Here is a 23,325-nt window from a genome sequence, read left to right as displayed (position 1 = left end):
ACAATGCTATCATTTATTTTTTTTTTTTTTGTTAAAAGTATTCTTTTCATCTGTCTACAAACACAGCAAGGCTGAAATAATTAATGCATTCTTCCAGGAGTGAATAAAAAAAATTCCCAAACTTGAGGGGATGAACCCCTTAGATACTAACATGGGCCCCCATATATGGATTCTAATGGCACAGGGGCCCACTTGCCATCGGGCAAGCTGGCAACCTGACCAGTCCGCCACTGGTGATAATGATGATACTGTTGCTGTCTTTAAACATATTTTAACCTCCAGAAAAAATAATAATACATTTATGCTGCTTTCATCTGCTTTGATGTTTTACTATGTCTCTTTGTTGTTACTAATAAGGTGTTGGGGGAAAAATGCTTTTAACACTGTGGCTCTGTATTTGCTGTTGTATTTGATAATTTCAGCTGTTCAGATGCTGATGATTTGGCATGACTTACTGGACAGTCTGTTTACGCACAGGAACCGAACACACACACACATGCATATAAACAGAAAGAGAGAGTGATGTAGGGAGATAACAAGACAAACATTAAAACCAAATGCGCACACACACACACACATACACACACGCATGCATATAACAAGACATACATTAAAACATTTGATGTCAAATGAGTCAGTATCAAATCAGCGACTCCAGACAGGCAGTGCCAAAGAGGCAATGCCGAAATGTATCAAACCCTGAAATTCTACCCATAGGAGATGCAACATTGTAGATCAACATCATCATCCTCATCATCATTTTAGCATCCACTTTTCCATACTTTCAGAGGTCAAGCAGAATTTATTGAAGCAGATTTTCTACGGATAGATGCCCTTCCTGTCGTCAACCTTCACCTGTTTCCGAGTAAAATTAATATATTTCTGCTTGAATGAAGGTGACACTCAAAACCATCACATGATATCAAAACAAGAAGACACAAATACATATGTTTTGATGAATTAATTCTCATATGCTGTGAGAAAGATCACTTGTGCTGTGCATAGAACTGAATCAATAATTGCTGATATGTTAATGAACATGATGCAAGATTGGTTAAAACGTGATTTGATGAAACAATTGTAAACAATGCATTAAAAGAATATTGCTAACTCCATTCTGTGGCGAGTTTGTGGATTTTCTGTTTATTGAAGATGTAGCTTCATAAGGAAACTTCCACCTTTCTAATAGTTGCTACCTGTAGAAGGGTTTCATGAGGTAAATGCTTGGATTATATGTCCCAACTTACCTGCAACAGATATATTTAAATATACACACAAACACACACATACATTCTTTCAGTTTCCACCTATGAGATCCACTCACAAGGCTTTAGTTGGTCCTGGTCTATAGCAGAAGACAGTTGTCCAGTGTCCTTTGCAGTAGGACTGAACCTGAGACCATGTCGTTCTGAAGCAAATGACACAGCCACATATCTGCACCTTTGTAATATGCAATAAATTCTGATTCAATTTCTAGTGGAGCTACTTTCATTTTCTCTTATTCCATGCACTTCTGGCTATGTCCACCTTCGGTTAACAGCCTTGAAAGAATTGACTTTTTCTTGATATACTACAATGAGATGAAACCTTTAAAAATGACCCATTGACCCGCTAATGGTCAAGAGGACCATTTCCAATATACGGTTATATTTGTCTGTGTAAATTTTTGATTTTGCGTATTTTTTAATAGATTTCCTGATGTATGTTGTTGTTGTCGTTGTTCTATACTTTTTCTGTTTATTACAAAAATTGTTTAATTTCCATACATATTTCAGCTTACAAGAAATTCAAGAAGATGAGCTCGATTCAGAACAGCTAAAAAAGGAAGCTAGTGAGATTAGTGAAAGGTTTGTTGTAATTTTTTTGTCTTAAAAAATGGTATAATCAACTGACACTCACTTACGATGATGGGAATTCCAGTTGATCCGATCAACAGAACAGCCTACTCTTTGAAATCAATGTGCAAATAGCTAAGAACTCCACAGATATGTGTACCCTTAGCATAGTTTTGAGAGAGATTCAGCATGACATACAATGTAACAAGGCTGGCCCTTTGAATTAAGGGCACAACTCATTTTTGCTTGCTGAGTAGACTGGAGCAACATGAAATAAAGTGTCTTGCTCAAGGACACACTGTACCACTGGGTATCAAACTCACAACTTTATGATTATGGGCCAAATACCCCAACCACTAAGCCATATGCTCTCACTGATGTTATTGACACCATAAATCTGATTGACGAGCCTTCAGATGCCAACACTTTACAACTCTTGGCTCACTGTATTTTCTCTTTATATCTTCTAACACTGTCACAACAGTCTCTATATTTCCTTCTGACATTACTCAGTTCATTAATTTCTCTCTTCCTCACCCTCAGATCAGTGCAGGTATGGCTGTCTGGTTAAGAAGCTCACCTCACAACAACATGAATTTCATTGGTCCAGTGCCATCCTTGAGTTTTTATCCAGTCTTTTTCTTCTAGAATCACACCTCCATGAAATTTCACTCTCTACCCATGTTTTCCCTAGTGACCGGAAACTGATTGGCTTGGCTTGATTCATCTTGCTTTAGATAAATACTCTGAGTAGCAAAGTACAGTAAAGACTATAGAATTAACCCTTTTAAAACGGTTGACGTAAATTTACGCTAACAATGTACATACTTTAAATCGATCGACTTAATTATACACCACCTGACGTAATTATACACAACCTGTTGCCTGAATTAGTACTGGTCCACCTGGCAACTGATAAGCTGGTTAGATGTTTCATGTAAATATTTACAGCCCGGATGTAGGCTTTATTCCTATATAAGCTGTAGTTTTAGTGATTATACCACATTAGCAATATGGCATCCAAGGATTCTGCTGTAGCTGAATCTTCTGGTCTTGCACGTAATTTATGGTTGAATCCCACCACACTGACTTCATCATTACATCCTGCTATACCAGCTTCATTGTGTTCATCATCACGTCATGCCACACTCCTGCTTCCCTCACATTCTATTACGCCAGTTCCATCAGCATCGTTGTCATGTCTTGCCACTCCAGGCCTGTCAACTTCATCATCGCATCCTGTTTTGTCAAATTTACAGTCATCACGTCCTATCACTCCAGCTACGTTAACTTCATCGTTGTGTCATGTTTTGTCGAATTTACAGTCATCACACTAAACTACACCAGGCCCCACCACTTCACCAGTTGTTTCTTCTGGTCTATATGATGACTCAGAGAGTGAGTATTTTCAGAATCAGATGATTCAACAGAATGTCATGTGGTGACCGAGACATAATTTTCTCTGATGGCATGGGTTTACTGATATGCCTGGTATAAAGGCAAACCTTGAACATGGAAGTTCGCCATTGGAAATCTTCCATGAGTTTTTGATGGATGAAATGTTCCGATATATAGCAGACGAAACAGATGACTATGCTGAAAACCATCCCCAGCATGTGAGACCCGGGCATGGCGGTGATTGGTTTCCAACCATAGGGGACAAAATCAAAGTTCTGCTTGCCCTGCTGATGGGCATTGTGAGGAAACCAACCCTGGTGTCATATTACAATTAGGATCCAGCCACATTGACACCTTTATTTCCGGAAACAATTTCACATGATCAATGTTTGGCACTTCTTCGAAATCTATATTTCGTATTGCCCACAAGGGGCTAAACATAGAGGGGACAGACAAAAGGATTAAGTCGACTACATCGACCCCAGTGCGTAACTGGTACTTAATTTATCGACCCCAAAAGGATGAAAGGCAAAGTCGACCTCGGCGGAATTTGAACTCAGAACGTAACAGCAGACAAAATACTGCTAAGCATTTCACCCGGCGTGCTAACGTTTCTGCCAGCTCGCCGCCTTCGAAATCTGTATTTCAACTCAAGCAACAACCAGGATGACACACTGCACAAAATACATCCTATCATTGACAAAGTGGCTGAAAATTTCAGAACAGTGTATGTCCCCACACAGGACATTTGCACGGACAAGAATTTGTAGAAATTCAAGGGAAAGCTCTGATTCAAACAATACAACCTGACCAAACATGCCCGCTTTGGAGTCAAGATTTATAAAGTATGCCAATCAACTGGCAGAGCCTGTGGGTACGCATGGAATTACAAAATCTACACTGGTTAGGACAGACTGGATCTTCCAGCGTCTACTCTAGCATCAACTGGTGTATTGTCGCTGAATGAAAACTGGTTTGACAAAGGCTACAATATTTATATGGACAACTGGTTTTCCAGTCCAGACCTCTTCCTGCAACTGCAGGTGAGGAGTAATGCCTGTGGGACTGTGAGGATGCACAGGAAAAACATGCCGCCCAATCATCTCAAGATAAAACTTTGAAAGGAGGAAACAGTGTACCGATGGACCAATAGTAGCATTCTCACTCTAGTGTGGCATAAGAAAAACGTCTGCATATTATCCACAATGCATTTTGCAAGCATGAAGGACACTAGGAAAGAAGATGCAGACAGTAATGCCATAATGAAACCGGGTGTAGTTGTTTCATACAATGGAGGGATGGGCAGGGTTGACCACTCAGATCAAATCAGTGAGAAAATTTGTGAAATGGTACAAAAGATTTTCTTGTATATAGTTGACATGTGTGTTGTGAACTCACATTTGATTTGGCAGATGCTTGACGATGTGGGAGATAGATTGACATTCAGGAATCTATTGTTCCATGAAATGACAGAAGCACCAAGTACAGAATGCATGGGTATTCCCATGCCGGAATCTCTCCTTACTGCATGTTGAAGGGATGTGGACATTTTTCATAACTGTTTCCCACCACCACCAAGAAGACAAATGTTTCAAAGAGATGCACAGTATGTAAAGTAAAGGAAAATGTAAGGAAACTAGACACCATTGTTCACAATGTGATATGCCACTGAGTGTGGTACCCTCTTTTGAACTCTACCACACTAAAGTCAATTTTTGAATTCACATGATTGTAAATGTATGTAGTTGATCTGACTTGTGCTGTCGAGTGATCTTATTCAGGAATGATATCGCATGAGTGTCCTGCATGGGGATACAGTTTAGGTAAATAAACAATACTTGCAGTAAAGCGGTTGACATAAATATGCACCGAACATTATCTCACATTGAGTGCTGACCTCAATCAGCGCGATTACCATTGCCACGTGCAGGCAACTGAATGAATCACTGCCATAAACTGGTTAATAAAGTGTTCCATCAACAATCTGAATTCACAACTTCCTGTAGACCTAGATTTTGATAAAAACATTCATTGCCACACCCATCTTTATTTTGATTAATTCTATTATACCTTACAGAGAGCTTTATGGTGTTAACATATCAATACAATTATCTATTTTGCAATTTTTCTTTTTTTTGTATGTACGTTACCATCTATTGCTTCTTACTCCATAAACCACTCCTATTTTCCTTACATTCTCCGAACCAAACCAAGTCTGTCCATTTTCTTTACATTCTCCGAACCAAATTAAGTCCCACCATTTCCCACACTTCTATTCTCAACTCTACTGTCTGCACTCTTTCACACATTCATGAGCCTACATAACCCACCCTGCCACCCTTGGTTCTCTTGCTCTCTATCCCCCCCCCCCCACATCATCATCATCATTCAACATCCATTTTCCATGCTGACATGGGTTGGACAGTTTGACAGGAGCTGGAAATCCAGAGAGCTGCACCAGGCTCCAGTTGTTTGTTTTGGCATGGTTTCTACAGCTGGATGCCCTTCCTAGCACTTACCACTTTCCAGAGTATACTGGGTGCTTTTTATGTGACACCAGCACAGGTGAATTTTACATGGCACTGGCACACACTAAAACAACTGACAACTCCCAGATAATTCCTTTTTACCTGTTATCATGTTATTTTATTATATTAGATGTGTTATACCATATACCCCCCTCCCCACTGAAGAAAGTGGTCTTTGAATTTTACATTAAGTATCTAATTCTATATTTCAGATTCGCTGAACTGCAATTTCCAGCACCATACATTCCTGAAGCAGTTGTTTCCGATTCTGAAATTAATTAGCTGGGAAACCTTTATTCTGTGTAAATTTTAATACTGTCCAAATCTTATTTTCAAAAAAATGTATCATTTAAGTCCAGCTCTCATTTTGGAACTGATTGTCATCTTCACAATGTTTCATTATTACTACTAATTCCATTATTTTCTTGTGAAATAGACTGGCTGTTTATATTTATATACTATGGTACCCTATACATTGGACCACAATAGTTAACCATGATATTAGATCTGGTTCTTTCTCAATTTATGCCTTTGCAATGATATAGATTTTTCCACCACAACTGGGATTTCTGTTAAGAGCAAATGTGCCTTAATGTAAATTTTGTCAACTGTATCACAATTATCAAAAATAACAGAATAGAAGTCTCTGAATTTAATCATGTTTACTGCAGCAACAGAACCAAACATCTGTTACACACCTGAAGAAATTGCTCTGAAGGGAAGGTAACTTTATGGATTATGATAAATTATTTAAAGCAGCAACCAGGTAATACCCTTCCAGTTTCAACATTACAATCATCCTGGAAAAGTGGCTGATGATCTTGAAATTTCTATGGGTACAAGTTATAAAATAGACAGCATGATCTTCATAAGATGCAAAATAAACATCCTCACTCTTACCCTTTCTCTTAAAATATTCTGTAATGCAAGATGTCAAAGTAGTGTTTGGTATTTTATTGCTACACTTCATCTTGGGATCATTTCTAGTTTCGTTTGTATCAGAGATTTGGTGAAATGTTTCGAACTGGTTCATCTATGCAGTTAATGATAAACAGGAGCCCAAGTACAAGGTGCTTAGCTGTCAAAGTATGGCTTAGGAATGGCCAGCCAGTAAAATTACTATGAATAAAACAGTATAAATAAATAAAGTTGCTCCTATTTTGTAAACAAGTCTTCTTTCTCCTTCCAATTTTTTCTTATAATTTGTGTATCTCTGCAGACGTGGCAGTGTGGTTAAGAAGTTTTCTTTTGAATCACATGATTTGGGGTTCAGTCCTACTGTATGTCTCTTTATGTAAGCATCTTTCTCTAGCCCCAGGCTGACCAAAGCCTTGTGAATGGACATGGCAGGCAGAAACTGAAAGAAGCCCATTGTATATGTGTGCATGTGTGTGTGTGTGTGTCCTTGTCTTGATATCATGACATTTGTAAATGAGTGTCACTGTCAAACAAGCAGTGTCGTTCATTTCCAATATTCTGTGGAAGCATGTCTGGCCATGAGAAAATATTTAACTTGCTTGAAAAAAGATGGAGGTTGAAACAGGAAAGGCATCCAGTCACAGAAAATCTACCTCAGTAAACTCTATTCAACCCATACAAAAATAGAAGACATTAAAATGATGATGATGATCAACTTCAGTACTTAACAGGTACTTTATTTTATCAACTTCCAAAATGACACGGTTGACCACGGCAGTATTTGAACTCAGAACACAAAGAGTTGAAAGAAATACCAGTAAGCATTTTCTGCCTCATCCTAACAATTTTGCCAGCTTGTCAGCTTAATAATAATAATAATAATAATAATAATAATAATAACAATAATAATAATAATAATAATAATTTCTTACTGAGGCACAACAACAAATGTTAAGAGAGAAGAGCTGTTGATTTAATGAAACTCAGGACTTGACTGATACTTTGTTTTATTGGTATATATGTATATAAGTGTTTGTGTCAGAGTGACTGTGTTTCCCCTCATCTTCACATGTGTTCACTGGTTGTAAATGAAAACCTTCCTGTTCATGCAGATAGTGTCATATTCATGTTTATGTGTCTGGACATATGTTGTGATGTTTGTAAACAAAAAGCTCGTTCAGATACTGTCATTTGTTTCCAGCTCTCTATGTAACCGTGTCTGAGTTGAAAACAAGTGAATGTTGGTGTCTGGAAGGGCATCCAGCTGTAGCAAACTCAGCCCCCTATGTAGTATTGTATGACCGAGGCAAACATGGAAAAATAGACATTAAAATGGTCATTTCAAAAGGATGAAAGACAAAGTCAACTTAGCAGGATTTCAACTCAGAATATAATGTGACATTAAATAAATACCATAAGATACTTATTTTGACTATTTGCCCTGTCTATTCCCCCACCCCATCCACCACCATCCAGCCAATCACAACATCAATAATTATTTCTAATACAGCCTAGCTGTCACATATTTGGGTGGAGTGTATAAACTCCAGTACTTTACTGGTACTTCATTTTGAATGATCTCCAAAAAGGATGAAAAGTAAAGGCAGGTGAGATTTGAACTCAGAACCCCAAATGACATTATGACATACCAGAAGGTATAAAGCAGTATTCTGTGTTCTATCACAACCTCCACATTAAGTTAGCAATCAAGATTATCTTTTGGCATTAATACTGTTTCTGTCTCTATTAATTATCTTTTAATAAACCCACTGGCTATTTGCAACACCAGTGCCTGAATAGAAACTGAGATTCTATAAATCATTGATAGAAGATTCAGCTGTTATGATGCTGCTGGACATCTGCCACTGAAGAACCCATAGCAGGATGAAATCATGTGATCGTCAGTTCTGGCAGCCATAGCAGATTATTTTTATCTGTCAACTACATAAGGTTGCCTTTATGTACCACAAGTCCTTAGAAAAGATTCTCTCAAGCTAAATGATGCAGTATTCTGTGTTTTAACACAACTTCAACATTCAGATGGAGATCAAGGTTACCTTTTGGTATTAATACTGCTTCTGTCTCTATTAATTATACCAGAAGGTATTTTGTCTACTAGTTTCCTAATTCACCACCATCAATGAAAAATTAGGGTGTGGTGGGGTTGACGGAATCTTTAGGTAGTCAAATAAAATGTCTTTTTACATTCTAAGTTCAAACTTCACCAAGGTCAACTTTACCTTTCATCCTGCTGAGGTGATAAATGAAGCATCAGTCAAATACAAGAGTTGAGTTAATTATACCCCTCCCACAAAAATTAGGCTTTTTGTATATGTAATAAATTCTTATATATTCTCTCTGAGGTAGTAAATTGGCAGACTCATTAGAGTGTAGTGGATTTGAAGCTAAATTGCTGAACAGCCATGCAGATGTCATGTTGAGATCACTGTTACTTCACATGACTGGCCAATTAACTGACCAATCAGTGTCAAGCCATCATTATTCAACTTTCTAGAACCTTGTAATGAGACTTATAAAAAGGTTAATTTTTGGTGATAACTTCAGAATGTCAACTCCATTCTCATTTTCCATTCACCAGCCATGCCAATACAAGGTACAGATTTTGCTATAATGAACTTAACATGATTATTTTCCTAGTTGTGATGGCCAGTCACAGATTGATATGTTCCAGCTATTTTGATGTAAACCCCAGCAGCATGTCTCTCCCACATGTATAAAATTATTTTTCATTCAAAGACCAACACTATGAGCAGTAGATAAAGTTTCTGTTGATTGTTTGTGTCTTGTTAATCATTCTTACATGCAGCCCTAGGAAGACATTTTGATTCTCTACAAATATCAATGAACAACCACAATACAACATACGACAAGAATATAGGATGAAATGTCTTTCAATAGTTATTCTTGCTCTTTACATCATGAGTTCAAATCCCACTAAAGTTAACTTTGCTTTCCATCCTTCCAGGGGGCTCAATAAAACACTAGCCAAGCATTGGTGGGATCAATATAATTGATCATGCCCTATCTCAAAATATTTGTGGTTTTGTGGCAATGTTAGAAATCAATAATAATAGGAAAGTGAATGGTGTACCTGGTATTCTAGAGTTTAAGGTCCCACAAAACTGATCAAAAACCCAGATTTAATCCTGAGACCACTCCTGATTCAATGATAGAAACCTGAAATTTTAAAATGATCTAAATTAAAACCTTTCACTAAAATTTCATGTTAATTTATATCCCAACTCAATACTGACAAAGTTTTTTTTTTAGTAAATCCTTCATTATTTTCCAAATTAATTGAAACTAAAGAAATGTAGTGATAAAAAAGTTAAACTGGGTGACCTAAGAAAAATATTTTTAAAAAAGTCTAATCGTTCGAAATAATGACTATTTCAATGGTATTTTTTTTTAATTATTCCTGCTACATTTTTGCTACTGTTCATCAGGTATGTGAGATTCCACCAGTTGTTGAAAGTTTTGCATTGAGAGTTCAACATTAAACACAAAGTAACCACACAGCTTTCTAATATTTTTTTCTCATGCACAAGAATATTTTATTAAAAGAAGGTCAAACAGCCTATTAATGGAAACAATATATTACTGTGACTAATACTAATTTATACTACTCTAGTTTCACTGATAAAAAAATAAGGTTGATATCAGAAGAATTTAAACCCAAATCATAAAGGAATGGAACTTACTTAGAATAATGATGATTAGGACAAGATCATAAATAATGAGAAAAATTTAATCTGGCCAAATACTCAGCTAATTAAATTTTATTGACTCCAGGTGGATGAAAGAGAAAAATCAACCTCAGTAGAATTTGAAATCATACTGTAAAGGGATATATCTAAATATGGCAAGATTTTTGCCTAGTACCCTACAGATTTTGCTAATCCCCTTCTTAGCTTGTTTTCGTTTTTTACACAGCACAAATAGCATTTTAGAAGGTTGATTCTTCAAGCTTTTCTAAAGGAGAATTTGCAATAGGATAATAATAATTTGATACGTCTGTATATAAATAAAACTTACTTAATGTAGTCAGTACAGAAAATTTTTTCAATCAATTGAAATTTCAGTCGTGATGGCGAGGGGAAAAGATATTAGCGTTAATAACAATTCTTGATAATGAATGCAAGGGAGAAGACTTCGTATTAAATAGAGTTATGCAGTGTAAAGTGATTATGATCTTTGGTAGTTATGGAAACAATTCTCGCCACCGTAACTACCAAAGAATATTGGTCTTAGATCTTCTTAGTAAAACATTGTCTAACGCACAACTACTAAGCTTTAGATCGACTTTTAGCTTTTTCGTAAAAATGATTCACTGATGATGCAATTCAGCGTCTAAAACCGGTTATTTCGAAACTAGAGTCACGAGAACAAAAATAGATTTTTAGATCAAATGAATTGTTTATATTCGATATCTAATTTGGGTCTGAGGGAAACGCTATAGTCAAGGGGTATGTTTTAATATAAGCAGATGTCTTGCTGGATTGCCTCTTTGTTCTGAAGAGTATAGGCGCCACAGTTTCGCATTTTCTCAAACTAATTTTTTGTAATTTCTCGATAAACATCAGTATATATATAAGTTGAACTTGAGTATCAACCACAATTGACTAAAGTAAACAATGTTTAATACTTCAACAATACTGAAGTATTTGATAACAAAAAATGGAGCTGCGTTTTCTTCTCTTTTTATGTTATAAAAGGTGGGTACGAGCGATATCTCAAACGTTGCTACATCCCCCACTCCTCGCCCCTATACTTTTAACTAGTTCTACTTTTTAACCTTGTTTTCATGTCAGATAAACGCATTCCTGCATAACAAAGTAGTGAGTCATAATGACAGTTAGTACAATGAATATAACATAGGGGATTTATATTCCTTTCATTTAATCAACTCATTCCCCTGCTCTGCTTATACTTGTATTTAACTATAATCTTGTATATCCATGAAAATGGATAAAAAGAAAGAAAATTATTGTTAGTGTTTGTTTAACCTCACTCCACAACTCACTCGCAGGCATTATACGAGATTTGTTATTTACTGCTACTCAGATTTTGCTTTCGTTTTTGATATTCTTTATAATTTGATAGAGCTGATGAAATAAACATGGCTGCCAAGACGTTGTTACAAAGTAATTCCATTTTTTCCTTCTTTGACCTTGTTGGTCTTAATGTCACAACATCCCATTTGATTTCACATACAAATATGAAACATTGTACCTGTGTAAGAAATCAATATTCCAATGAACACCATGAAGCAGAGGCAAGCTTCCAACAAACCAAATCTGTAATCTCGTTCTTATTGCCAATTGTAGCTATTTAACTTCTCTTTCATCTATAATATCTTTGAGAAAAGTATGAATGCCAAACCATCTCATTTACCTTTTTCTTGTAAAGCTTCATTCACATGTAATAAATCAATATTATAGAGCCAGCGCTTTACAAGCCCACGACCTACTTTCTACTCCGCGTACGGCCATTTCGTATCACTACATCGTTAATATCATGACATGCATAAATGTCCAAGTTGTTCTTTTCCTTCCCTATGAAATCGTCAGTTTCATACCGTTCCAGGAAACAAATATTAAAAACATCTCTTTGAAAAATATTTGCTATGTTCAAATATGCTGAGATAGCCATTAAAAAAAAGTTGGGGGGGGGGGGGAGCTAGATTCAAGAATATGATTCGGAACTGAGTTCTGTCTTTAAAAGAAAATAAGCTTCTAGCAAAATCAAACAATAGACACGAAATATTACTCTTTACTTTCCCTGTAACTAATGCAAAATTACATGTTTTTGGTTGTAATAAAACATTCAAATGGCAATCTATTTTGTTATTAAAAATTTATCTTCAACGCTTCCTTTCATACATTTTCGTTTATTCTCTGTGTATTTCAGAAAATGCCAAAGACGATAACCATTTGGCATTTAAAATAACGGTGAATGTTACTAATGTAAATACAGAAAAAATAATTGATGGTATCTGACTATTGAAAAGAATCTGTAGATGGTATGTTCCAAAGATGGAATGAAGAGATAAATAGAAAGATGGAATGAAAAAGAAATAGTATCTGATAACGTTATAGTGCGGAAGAAGAGAAGAAGTGGGAGGGAATTGAAAACTATGGTAGGCATGCGCTCACTGCCATACTATTAGCATTGTTAACGTTGCCATGGTTACAGTAAATTAGATAGCAATAGCTTGCAAATATTATGGCGGCAATGGTAGTAGTGATAGAGTGAATAGAGAATCAATAGATTAGTACGTGTTTCTAGAAACGGTATATTGTTTCTGGCATAGACAAGCACTTAGAATCGGCTATGCTGAAGGGGGAGTAATAAGAGGCAAACAGAGTATAAATAGAAACTAAGCAGTAAACAGATAAATAAATAAATAACGTAGTACTGCTCTTAAGTTAAAACGACTGGGTGTAGCATGAGATGAAAGAAGACGAGGAAGAGAAAGCAAAGACAATATAAAACGAATGGTAAAAAAAAAGAAGGGAAATGATCTTTCGTACCGACTAAGGAGAGATGATTAGTACAGGAAGTTGAATGCGTTTAAGTGAAACAGTTCTGAAGTAGATAGTATAGAATAGTATATCAAGTCGCTTCTATTGATTTCCTTTGAAACCACGAACAATATTTAAATATTTATTTACTTGCTCAGGGAATTAATTCAAAGACCAATATTTCAGATGAATGTCAGACAATTTAGAGCGTTGACATGACAACCTTAAAGACCACGTATTTTCGTTTGATCGAGAGCATTTATAATTTAATGGAACCAAGTATAAGAAAATTTTCAAGCATTGCTATTGTCTAACTCTTTATCATCATCCAGCAAGTTTAGATTCCAAAATTTTTTCACCATATGATATCAAGAGATGATCTATAAATCTTGCATATGCAAATTAGATATATCGTCTGTTCCGCTTTAATGGCGCTGCACAAATTTTCTAGTTAATACTCAATATAAAGCTTCTCGTGTTTACTTGATTTATGATCTCGAATTAAATATAATCGAGACATTTATTGGTAATGTAATGCTTTCTTGGTTATAAGCCAAACGTAATGAATCTTTTCTGGACTAGATCTCATCCCTATTTAAGAGATATTCACCAGAGAATTAGCGCGTGTGTTATGAATGAATGAATAAATAAAAATACGGATTCATAGATACAAATTTACTGATAGGCAATCCTCCACTTCATCAACACACCACAACTAATAGACAATCAACGTTATATCCTACTTCTATGTCTTTTAGCACTAGGTTTTATTATAATGGTCTGTTCGCTTCTGAACTAGCCAACTGTGAACCACGTTCGTCCATGACCATTCGATACTAAAATCATTCCTTGCCCACAGTGCCCCTGCGATCGACCAGCAGCTGTTCAAATTGCTTATTAACCATATCGACCATGCGAACCGGAGTGCCTACAGGCGATTTCTCTCTTCCATTGATAAAAACAAGTCATTGATTCATTCTATACCAGATATGTTTGGACTCAGAAAACATCAAAGTAGTCCAGTTATCTGATCCACCAAAATCGCAACAAAAAGAAATGCAGTATTATTCGTATATTAAATTTAATCGATACTTTTACCCTTTAAAAATAAATTTTAAAAATAAATTTTTAAAAAACTGGGTTAATTCAATATTTCGTTCTAATTATTTTCGCACATACAATTTACCTGCTTGTAATAATTTATTATAATGATATAAAATAAACACCTGTCTAGTACTGAATCGATCGACTAAAATTCTTCCCACCAAAATTGCGGCCTTGTGCTATAGTTAGAAATATTACAGTAATATGGAACCACGGCAGCAATGCAATGATTTACAAGAAAGTAAAAATAACAAAAGAACGTTGAGTACGAATATTTAACATTCATAGTTCTTAGTTGCAAAATTCAAGTACTATCTCTGTTAAAACATATATCTCTATGTTGTACCAATCTTTCGTTGAATTACATTAGTTAGACTAACCTTGAAAGGAAATAGAATAAAAATAAAATTAACTGAAACATTGACAAGAAAAGATGGAAAAAATTTTTTTTAAAAAGAACATTTTTAGAATAATTATTTCCTGCAAATGATTGCAACAAGAACAAATGCAAAAATAACACGATTTGTTTAATTTTATATATTTTCGTTCCATAAATCTTGGGTTACAGCTCTCAGAAAAAAATTGATTAGATGGACAATTTATGCAACTCTTTTTAGAGCCATTTCCCTGTGAATGCTTATATTTTTGTGGGTTTTGTGTGTGGATTTTTTTCTGGCTGGACAAATACATAAATTAATCTTCGCATTTCATTTTCAACGGCCATTGCTTGCTTTGGCGGTTAGAGAACAAATGAGGTCAATGCTATTTTATCGGAATCTCCTGCTGTCACAATCCTTCACAGCATCACAATTCCAATTTTACTCCCAGCAAACCTATTATAAATGTATTTCTGCAACATATTTAATACGGTCGGTAAGAATTATGTTGGCCAGATCAAGTAATATTATCACTAAGTCAAAACCATTTATTTGTCAGATCCATCACATTACCAAATTTAGTTATTAATAAATTCTCCATATTGTATTATACTCTACTTAATATTTCTTATATAAAATGATTTGATTATTTGTTGTCAATCTCCAGATTGTTGAGTATATATAAGAATAAATATTTTAACCATATTCTAAAATAATTTTTTTTTCTAGTGAGGTTCATGGTGATAGCCAGAATGGTAGAATCGTCAGAGCGCCAGACATTGTTATCTGTACCTAACAGGATTTAGTTACGTCCTTTTATGTACTCAGTTTAAAATCCTACCGAAATCAATGTTTTTTCATTTAGGTTTGATAAAGTAAAATTCTGGGGTTGATTTATATTTCTATTGTGCATCTTAGATCTGAATAGAAGAGCTTTCCATGACGTCTGCATTAAGCTAACTTAATTATCATATTTTGAATACGTAAGACAGACAATTTATGAATGAAAGGGAGGGGTAACTATAACGTAGTCCTAACTATGAATGCTATATATGGAGATAGCGTTGTAGATAACATTACATAACCAAATAGATTGATATACCTGGATGTTCGTACAGATAACAATGGAAACCGCTTATTATAATCACAATTTTATCAACCCGTTATTGGTGTGAAATTTCTAATATATATTACAAACAAAAAAATTGATGTGTCTCAAATACAAACTCTTTATTTGATTAATGTTATCAGCTGGATATTGTTATTGAAAAAAGCTTAATCCCGACTGAACACAATAAGTGGCGGCCAATATGTGTAAGTGTGCCAACACACACAAATACACGCACCTCCCATACATACACATTAAATATATATATACAGAGAGAGACAGACTGAGAGAGACCTAAATTTAATCGCATACAGTATTTCTATATTCTTTATGCAATCTTTAACCTAAAAGTTAAGTCATTTGCTGCAATATCCCCTTTCCGGTAATGTCGTAATATTAGGAGCCTAAAATCAGGGGGAAGTAATAACAATAATCGAAATTAAGAAATTAAAACTAATAATAATGAAACGTAATTATTAATTTCAAGTTACTTTATTTCATAAATATTTGCCTTGCCAAACAAATACATGTCTGTGAATTACTTTCACTACGATGAATTTGAATTTAGTTTTAAAATACGAATATTGTTAGTGATTGTATGAAGGTTATGGACTCATTCACGGATGTTCGCACCAATGTGATTTGAAAACGCTTGGAGAAACTGCGTGGCATTCAATTTTACAAAAATGATGCTTGGATCGATATTTATTCATTCAAAACCGTCACTCGCAAGCTAATCTGAGTCGATAGCGTGTACTATGCTTTCGCTAATTGTAGTCATATCAAATAGTTGTGAGGACCTACAGTCTTTGGGGACTGTTAGTAACCACTTGAATACTTGTTTGATTTAATTTCACTGCACAAATTGTGTGTGTGTGTGACCATCACTTTTACACCTGCTTTCCATACTCATAATGGTTGGACAAGTTGTTCTTGCTCTTCTTCATGGGTGATAGTTTGCATTTAGCGTGTTTCTAGAAGAAAAAAAATCAGATTTTACTCAGCCATCGAAAAGTAGCTACTGCAAATAATAATGGTGGTGGTGGTGGTTCCCTGTGCTACTGAACTGAACGTACTACTCCGACATAAGTGTTACTCTAAAAATATGACTTAATCCTCACACTTGTATACTATGAGTCAATCTGAATATTTGGTGGGCAAAAACACCTGACCAAACTGACTGTATCACAGTCTTCTTAAAATCATTGACATCATTAGAGAGAGAGAGATAGAGAGATGCATGTATTTTGCTGGATATTACTGGAGAGTTGAGCAAGAATTCATTATGAATACATTCCTATGAACACCACGATATGGACTGGTCATCCTGGGCATGAAATGTTGCCCCCCCCCCCCGGCTTAATCTTTCAAATGTAACACAGTATGGTGATGGGGTTGGACAAATCCGTATAAACTTGACTAGATAAATCATTGCTTTTTAAGTGTGCATTATTAGATCTGAAAACAAATTACAAATTATATCATGATACTGCAAGACTAGAATTGCTTGGTCATTTTCCTTTCCTAATTATCGTCCTTTATTCTTCTGCCTCAGATCATCACCTACTCTCTTTTATTTCCCCACCCCACATATAGGGGCAACTTCAGACCCTTGGCCTTGCAGATTACGAGGTCATTATCAGAAGTGCTGCTGATTCGGAAAAATCATCCAATACACTATAAAGTAATTGGTGTTAGGGAGGGCATCCAGACATTCAAACAATGTCACGGAAGACATTGGTATTATGACGCAATTCTTTAAATCGTTAGACCCTGTCAAACCGTCCAACCCCCGCCAGCACGGAAGCCAGACGTTAAATGATGATGATGATGACGATGACGACCACAACCACAACGATGATGATGATCGAGAGGAGGCGGAGGAATAGGAGGAGGGAGGTTATTCGTCAAAGAGAATAAGTAGTGTAGTGTGGTGGTCAGTTCTCAGTTTCCAGCCTCGTTTTGATTTCCCTTATACTCAGAATGCATAGATGAGTCAATAAAGGAGCCTTTGCAGTCGTCCTATCTGCTAGAAATAAGAGCCAAATCCCTCTCTCAAATCACATCCTACTCTCATAGAAACGGAAAAGACATGTTACTCCTATATAATCTTTAAAAAAAAAAAAGATGGTGTGGTTAGGGTTAATTTATGGGGAGCCTTGAAATCATTAATCTCTTGAGACAGGCAAGCAATATTTTTTTTCCCACCGCCTGTTTCCTATTATATTCTCAAGCAAATTCTGTCCATGACCCAGTCTCAGTTTCCACTAGAAACCAATTCACTTCATGCATACATACAGCTAATGATCTTGAGAATAACCTTAAGCGTCACAATTTCCTACTTGCCCCTCTGATAAATTTGAGGTTTTCATCCTATGAAAGAAATCACTACATTAGAAAAAAAAAACGAAAATAAAACAAGAATGAGCAAAAGAACTAAAGACTGCATTAAATAAGTGATAATAAGAACATGTAAACTAAGTAGTGTTGGTGAGTTGCCAACAAGTTGAATAAGTGAATGGTTAGTAACAATGGCGAGAGAAAGAGAGGCGTGGGGAGGGGAGGTAAGATAGCAACAGGCAAGAAACAAGCAGACGAAAACCTGATAAATCAGCAATAAGCTAGTGACTGACTATTGATTGTGCTAGTCAGACACACAGCAAATAAGCGCTCCAGCAAAACAGTTAACAACAGATTGTCAACGGACAAGAAAGAAAGGCAGTTAGCAATAGGCATTAATGTAAATAAATGGAACAATAATAAGCTTAATTACTTGTAAACAATTCCTGCTGTTAGTAATAATAATAATAATAATAATGATGATGATGTTTTTCTTTATTTTCTTTATTATGTTTAAAAAGAATTTGAAGAACAGATAACAATAAAATGTTGCTAGCTTGTAAGTCACAAGTAAACAGCTTTTTAAAAAATAATAATAATAATTTAAAATTAAACAGTGTAAAACAAAGAATTGTCCTGGAAATGTGGATGGTGTAAGTGTAAACAGAGAGAAGTATTAGGAGATAATGTCGATGACCTGAGAGAAAGCTGTTTGCTAGTCGGTTTATTATGAAAGGTGATGATATAATACAAGATGACTTTTAACAGGATCATCACCACCACCACCACCACCATCATCATCATCATCATCATCATCATCATCATCATCACCAACATCATCACCACCACCACAATCATCATCGTTATCACCGTCATCATCATCATTTGTTATCAGCAATTAGTTTTTGATTGTTGTGTAATATTTGATATTCTCTTGTTTTTGTTTTGCCATTTTTTTTTTCCGGCGGGTGCAAGGTTTACTGACGAGATTGAGAGAAGAGAATGGAAAGAAGGTAGATGAGAGAAAGTATGAGTGAAACAGGAATGTAGAAAGAAAATGGGGGAAATGAGTGAATATTTGGATAATGAAATCAATGGCTATGAAACAGGATTTATCAGAGAAATTAGTGCAAAGAACTACGAAACTGTAAAAGTTATATTTTAGAAGGAAAATGTCTAATGGAGTAGCATGTATGTGTATGTGAAAGATGAAAGGAAAAGTGAAGTAAGGAGAAAGAAAATATATTTCAGAGGGCATTTATTTTGTCTATGGGAAACAAAAATGTCAATAAGTATTAAGTTTAAAGTTGATATTAGATTACAAGGGATGAAAAAGGAATATTGTATTGTTTTTCATTTGGGTATAAAATCTTTTGAAGGGAAACTGAGAAGTGTGTCGTTGGTGCCATAATTTGGTATCATGATAGGGAACAGGGTGGATGGAAGGATAAGAGGAGGGCAACGGAAGTTAGAATTGATTCATGAGCAGCATTCTACTAACACACATCCTGTGTGCAATGAATCTTATTCATTGAAAATTAATCAAGTGAAATTGATTTTCTTCATAATAAATCTGTTTTGTCTGGTCTTGTCTGTTCTCATTCTCAATCCTGAGAATCATGGACCATGGATACATGTACCATTTCTATTTCAATTCTTGGCTTTAGACATGATTGTGCATTTAGCCAGAAGTCTTCTGGTCCATTCTCTGATGTCATCCAGCCAACATCTTCTCAGTCATCCTCTTCTTCATTTTCCATTGAACTCTTCCCTCTAGGATGTGGGTGCTGAGTTTCTGGGCTCTGATGACATGTCCCAAAACTCCAGCTTTCTCTTCCTGGCAGTTGTCAAAAATTCTCTTTGTGCTCCCATTTCCTTCAGTACTCTTGGATAGCATGGTGTTTCAAAGGCTTTGAGTTTCATTTGCTTTTGGGTCCAGCTTTCCCAATCCATATAGTACAATAGTGTCTTCAGGAGTTTTAATTTGATATTCTTGATTAGGACTCTGTCTTTCCAAATTATATAGCTGCTCAAACTCATGCTCTTATTCATGGTCTCTACTCCTGATTGTTCTATGATAGTATCCATTGTGACCTTTTCTAAGATAACTCCTTACCGTTAGATGTTGAGTTATTCAAGTGCTGTTGTCACTGTTATGACATTTGTCGTTTTTGTATTGATTTCCAGCTAGTATTCACTCAATGCTCTTTGTACCTTGTCCAGTAATCTCTGTAACACTTCTGGTAAAGTTGAGGTTGGGACTATATCAGATTGATAGTTAATATTTTTTTTCCACTGATGGTGATTCTTATCTGAGTTTGTCATAATTTGTTTTCAAATTAACAGCATAAACTGAGTGAACTAGTTTCAACTTGGAATATGTCTAGTCTCAGGATTAATGGAGATGTCGGTGCTGGTGCCACATTTAAAAAAAAAACATCAGTGCTGGTGCCACGTAAAAAGTACTGGTGCCAGTGCCACATAAAAAGCACCCAGTACACTTTGTAAAGTGGCTGGTATTAGGAAGGGCATCCAGATGTAGAAACCATGCTAAAACAAATAATGGAACCTGATGCAGTTCCTCCATGACAGCTCCTGTCAAACCATCTAACCTATGCCTGCATGGAAAATAGATGTTAAATGATGATGATGATGATGATGATGATGATGATGATGATGATGATGATGATGATGATGACAAGGATGACGATGACACTGATATACTCTATGGTTCTTACCACATGCTGAGGCTCTTGCTCAAACTGGTTTGATCAGCATCTACACCATATTGATATGGTTCCACCTATTCTAGATAGGGCATGCAGTGTGCTCATGAGATTATTAGCTGGGTTATGTAGAAGTGGTCTTGTAGCAGCCAGAAGATACTTAAAGATACACTTAAAAAACATCTTTAATATTTTTCACCATAGATCCAATTGTCATGGATAAGTCAAATAACGCATTCAAAGTCTCCAAGCTTTGTAAGGCCAACTAGTTCGGGAGGCTCTCTTGAGATTGTTGATAGTTTCTGTTAACTAGGCGACCAAATTAGTAATGGTGGTGGATGCTCTGAAAGTATTGTTTCTAGAATAAGAATAGGGTGGAGGAAGTTCAGAGAGCTATTACCTCTGTTGGCAACAAAAGGACTCTCTCTCAGAGTGAAAGGTAGACTGTATGATGCTTGTGTGCGAACGGCTATATTCCATAGGCTCTGAATGCAGAAGACATGTGTAGACTGGAGAGAATTGAAAGCAATATGCTCTGTTGGATGTGCAACGTCAGTGCACATGTATGACAAAGTGCAAATGTATTGAGAAAAAAGTTGGTTATAAGAAGAATCAAATGCAGCATGCAAGAAACAAGACTATGTTGGTTTGGACATGTGATGCACATGAATGAGGACAGCTGCATAAAGAAGTGCCAATCACAGAAACCCGCGGAAGAGGGAGACCCAAGAAAATGTGGAATGAACTGGTAAGGACTGATCTCAGGATGTTGGGCCTCATGGAGGAAATGACAATGGACCAAGATGTCTGGCAATATAAAGTTCTAGAGATGATCCACCCACATCAGCGAAACTGAATTCTAGAAGTGCTGTGTGTCCCACCCACACCTAACAAGAAAACTTCTCACACACCCCACCACAACAAACCAAACTACATCCCCATATCTCTTCTCTTCCTCACATTTCTGCTTCATGCATTATACTTACCTCCCACTCCCCAATCTTGTCATCATTGCTCTCTGCTAGTCCCCAACCTATGTGTTCCACCCACACGCCCTGTCTGACTGTATTATTGCTACCTGCTAACCTCCGACCTGTGTGTTCCACCTACAGTTAACAAGAAAACTTTGCACTCACCCTACCCCAACAGACCAATCTACATCTCCACATCTCTTCTCTTCCTCACATTTCCTCCTTCATACACTATGCCTTGCTCTCTCCCCAATCCTGTTCTCATGGCCCTGTTCCTTTGTCGTTCATTGTTTATCGTTTAATGTCCGCTTTCCATGCTAGCATGGGTTGGACAATTTGACTGAGGACTGGTGAAACCAGTTGGCTACACCAGGCTCCAATCTGATTTGGCAGAGTTTCTACAGCTGGATGCCCTTCCTAACGCCAACCACTCCGAGAGTGTATTGGGTGCTTTTACGTGCCACCGGCACGAAGGCCAGTCAGGCGGTACTGGCAACGGCCACACTTGAAATGGTGTATTTTACCTGCCACCTGCACAAGAGCTAGTCCAGCGGCACTGGCAAGGATGTTGCTCAAATGTCTTTTTTTATTTTTTAAAAGAATGCTATTCGGTAGCCCCTCCCCCACAGACTCTGTATATACACAGGTTTTAGCCACTCACTCCCCCCTCTACACTCTTTAATCACACTTCCGTTGCAAGATCCTGCCACTTTGGCATTCGACCCTCAGAACCATCCCATTTATTTTCTGATCCCCATCCCTTGTGACTATGTCTGGCATTTTGCCACCATCTCTATCCTGCTGTCTCCCACTCTCTCTCTCCTTCTCCTGCATTTCCCTCAGGTTGAATAACCATGTATTTCCTTTGCAGTAGCAAACCTGTTTCTGTCTTCATTCCTGATCTCTCTCTCTCACCCACCACACTCCGGTTGGGAAACCTTGTACTTCCTCTACAGCAAGACACCTGTTTCTGTCTCTTTGTTTCTCTATAACCTTTCATCATCCGACACAAGATCGCTTCCTCCAATGCCCCTTCCCCTCATGAAAGTTTTTTTTGTTTGTTTTGCAAGGTACTTGGCGACCCTGTCAGTGCAGGTGTCACTTAAAAGCATCCAGTCCACACTGTAAAGTGGTTGGTGTTCGGAAGGGCTTCCAGCTGTAAAAACCTTGCCAAAACCAACTTCGCCAGTGCTTGTGCCCTGTAAAAAGCAATATGTCCACTCTGTTGGGTGGTTGGTGTTAGGAAGGGCATCCAGCTGTAAAGATCCAGCCAAAACAGTCACAGAAGTCTGGTGCAGGCTTCTGCCTGGCCGGCTCTTGTGAAACTGTCCCACCCATGCTAGCATGGAAGGCGGACGTTAAACGACGACAATGATGATCATGAGAAGAATTCTTTTACTTGTTTCAGTCATTTGACTGCAGCCATGCTGGAGCACCACCTTTAGTCGAGCAAATCGACCCCAGGACTTATTCTT

At 36.7% G+C, this 23,325-nt stretch overlaps 1 protein-coding gene across 4 annotated transcripts in view; it reads left to right on the top strand.

Moving 5' to 3' along the window:
• LOC106883543 (inhibitor of nuclear factor kappa-B kinase subunit epsilon) overlaps nucleotides 1-6,931 on the top strand; it is an 84,792-nt gene extending 77,861 nt beyond the window's left edge. For all 4 annotated transcript variants that reach the window (XM_014934584.2, XM_014934607.2, XM_014934599.2 and 1 more), the window contains 2 exons: nucleotides 1,776-1,847; nucleotides 5,974-6,931. In XM_014934584.2, coding sequence (XP_014790070.1) covers nucleotides 1,776-1,847; nucleotides 5,974-6,043 — 142 coding nt within the window. In that variant the 3' untranslated portion in view covers nucleotides 6,044-6,931. The remainder of the gene's footprint in view (nucleotides 1-1,775; nucleotides 1,848-5,973) is intronic.
• Nucleotides 6,932-23,325: the final 16,394 nt, after the last annotated feature.

The sequence above is a fragment of the Octopus bimaculoides genome, chromosome 4, assembly GCF_001194135.2.
Source record: "Octopus bimaculoides isolate UCB-OBI-ISO-001 chromosome 4, ASM119413v2, whole genome shotgun sequence".
In the NCBI taxonomy this organism is placed as follows: domain Eukaryota; kingdom Metazoa; phylum Mollusca; class Cephalopoda; order Octopoda; family Octopodidae; genus Octopus; species Octopus bimaculoides.
Note: the sequence above shows the minus strand (reverse complement) of the source record. Positions and strands in the feature narration are given on the sequence as shown.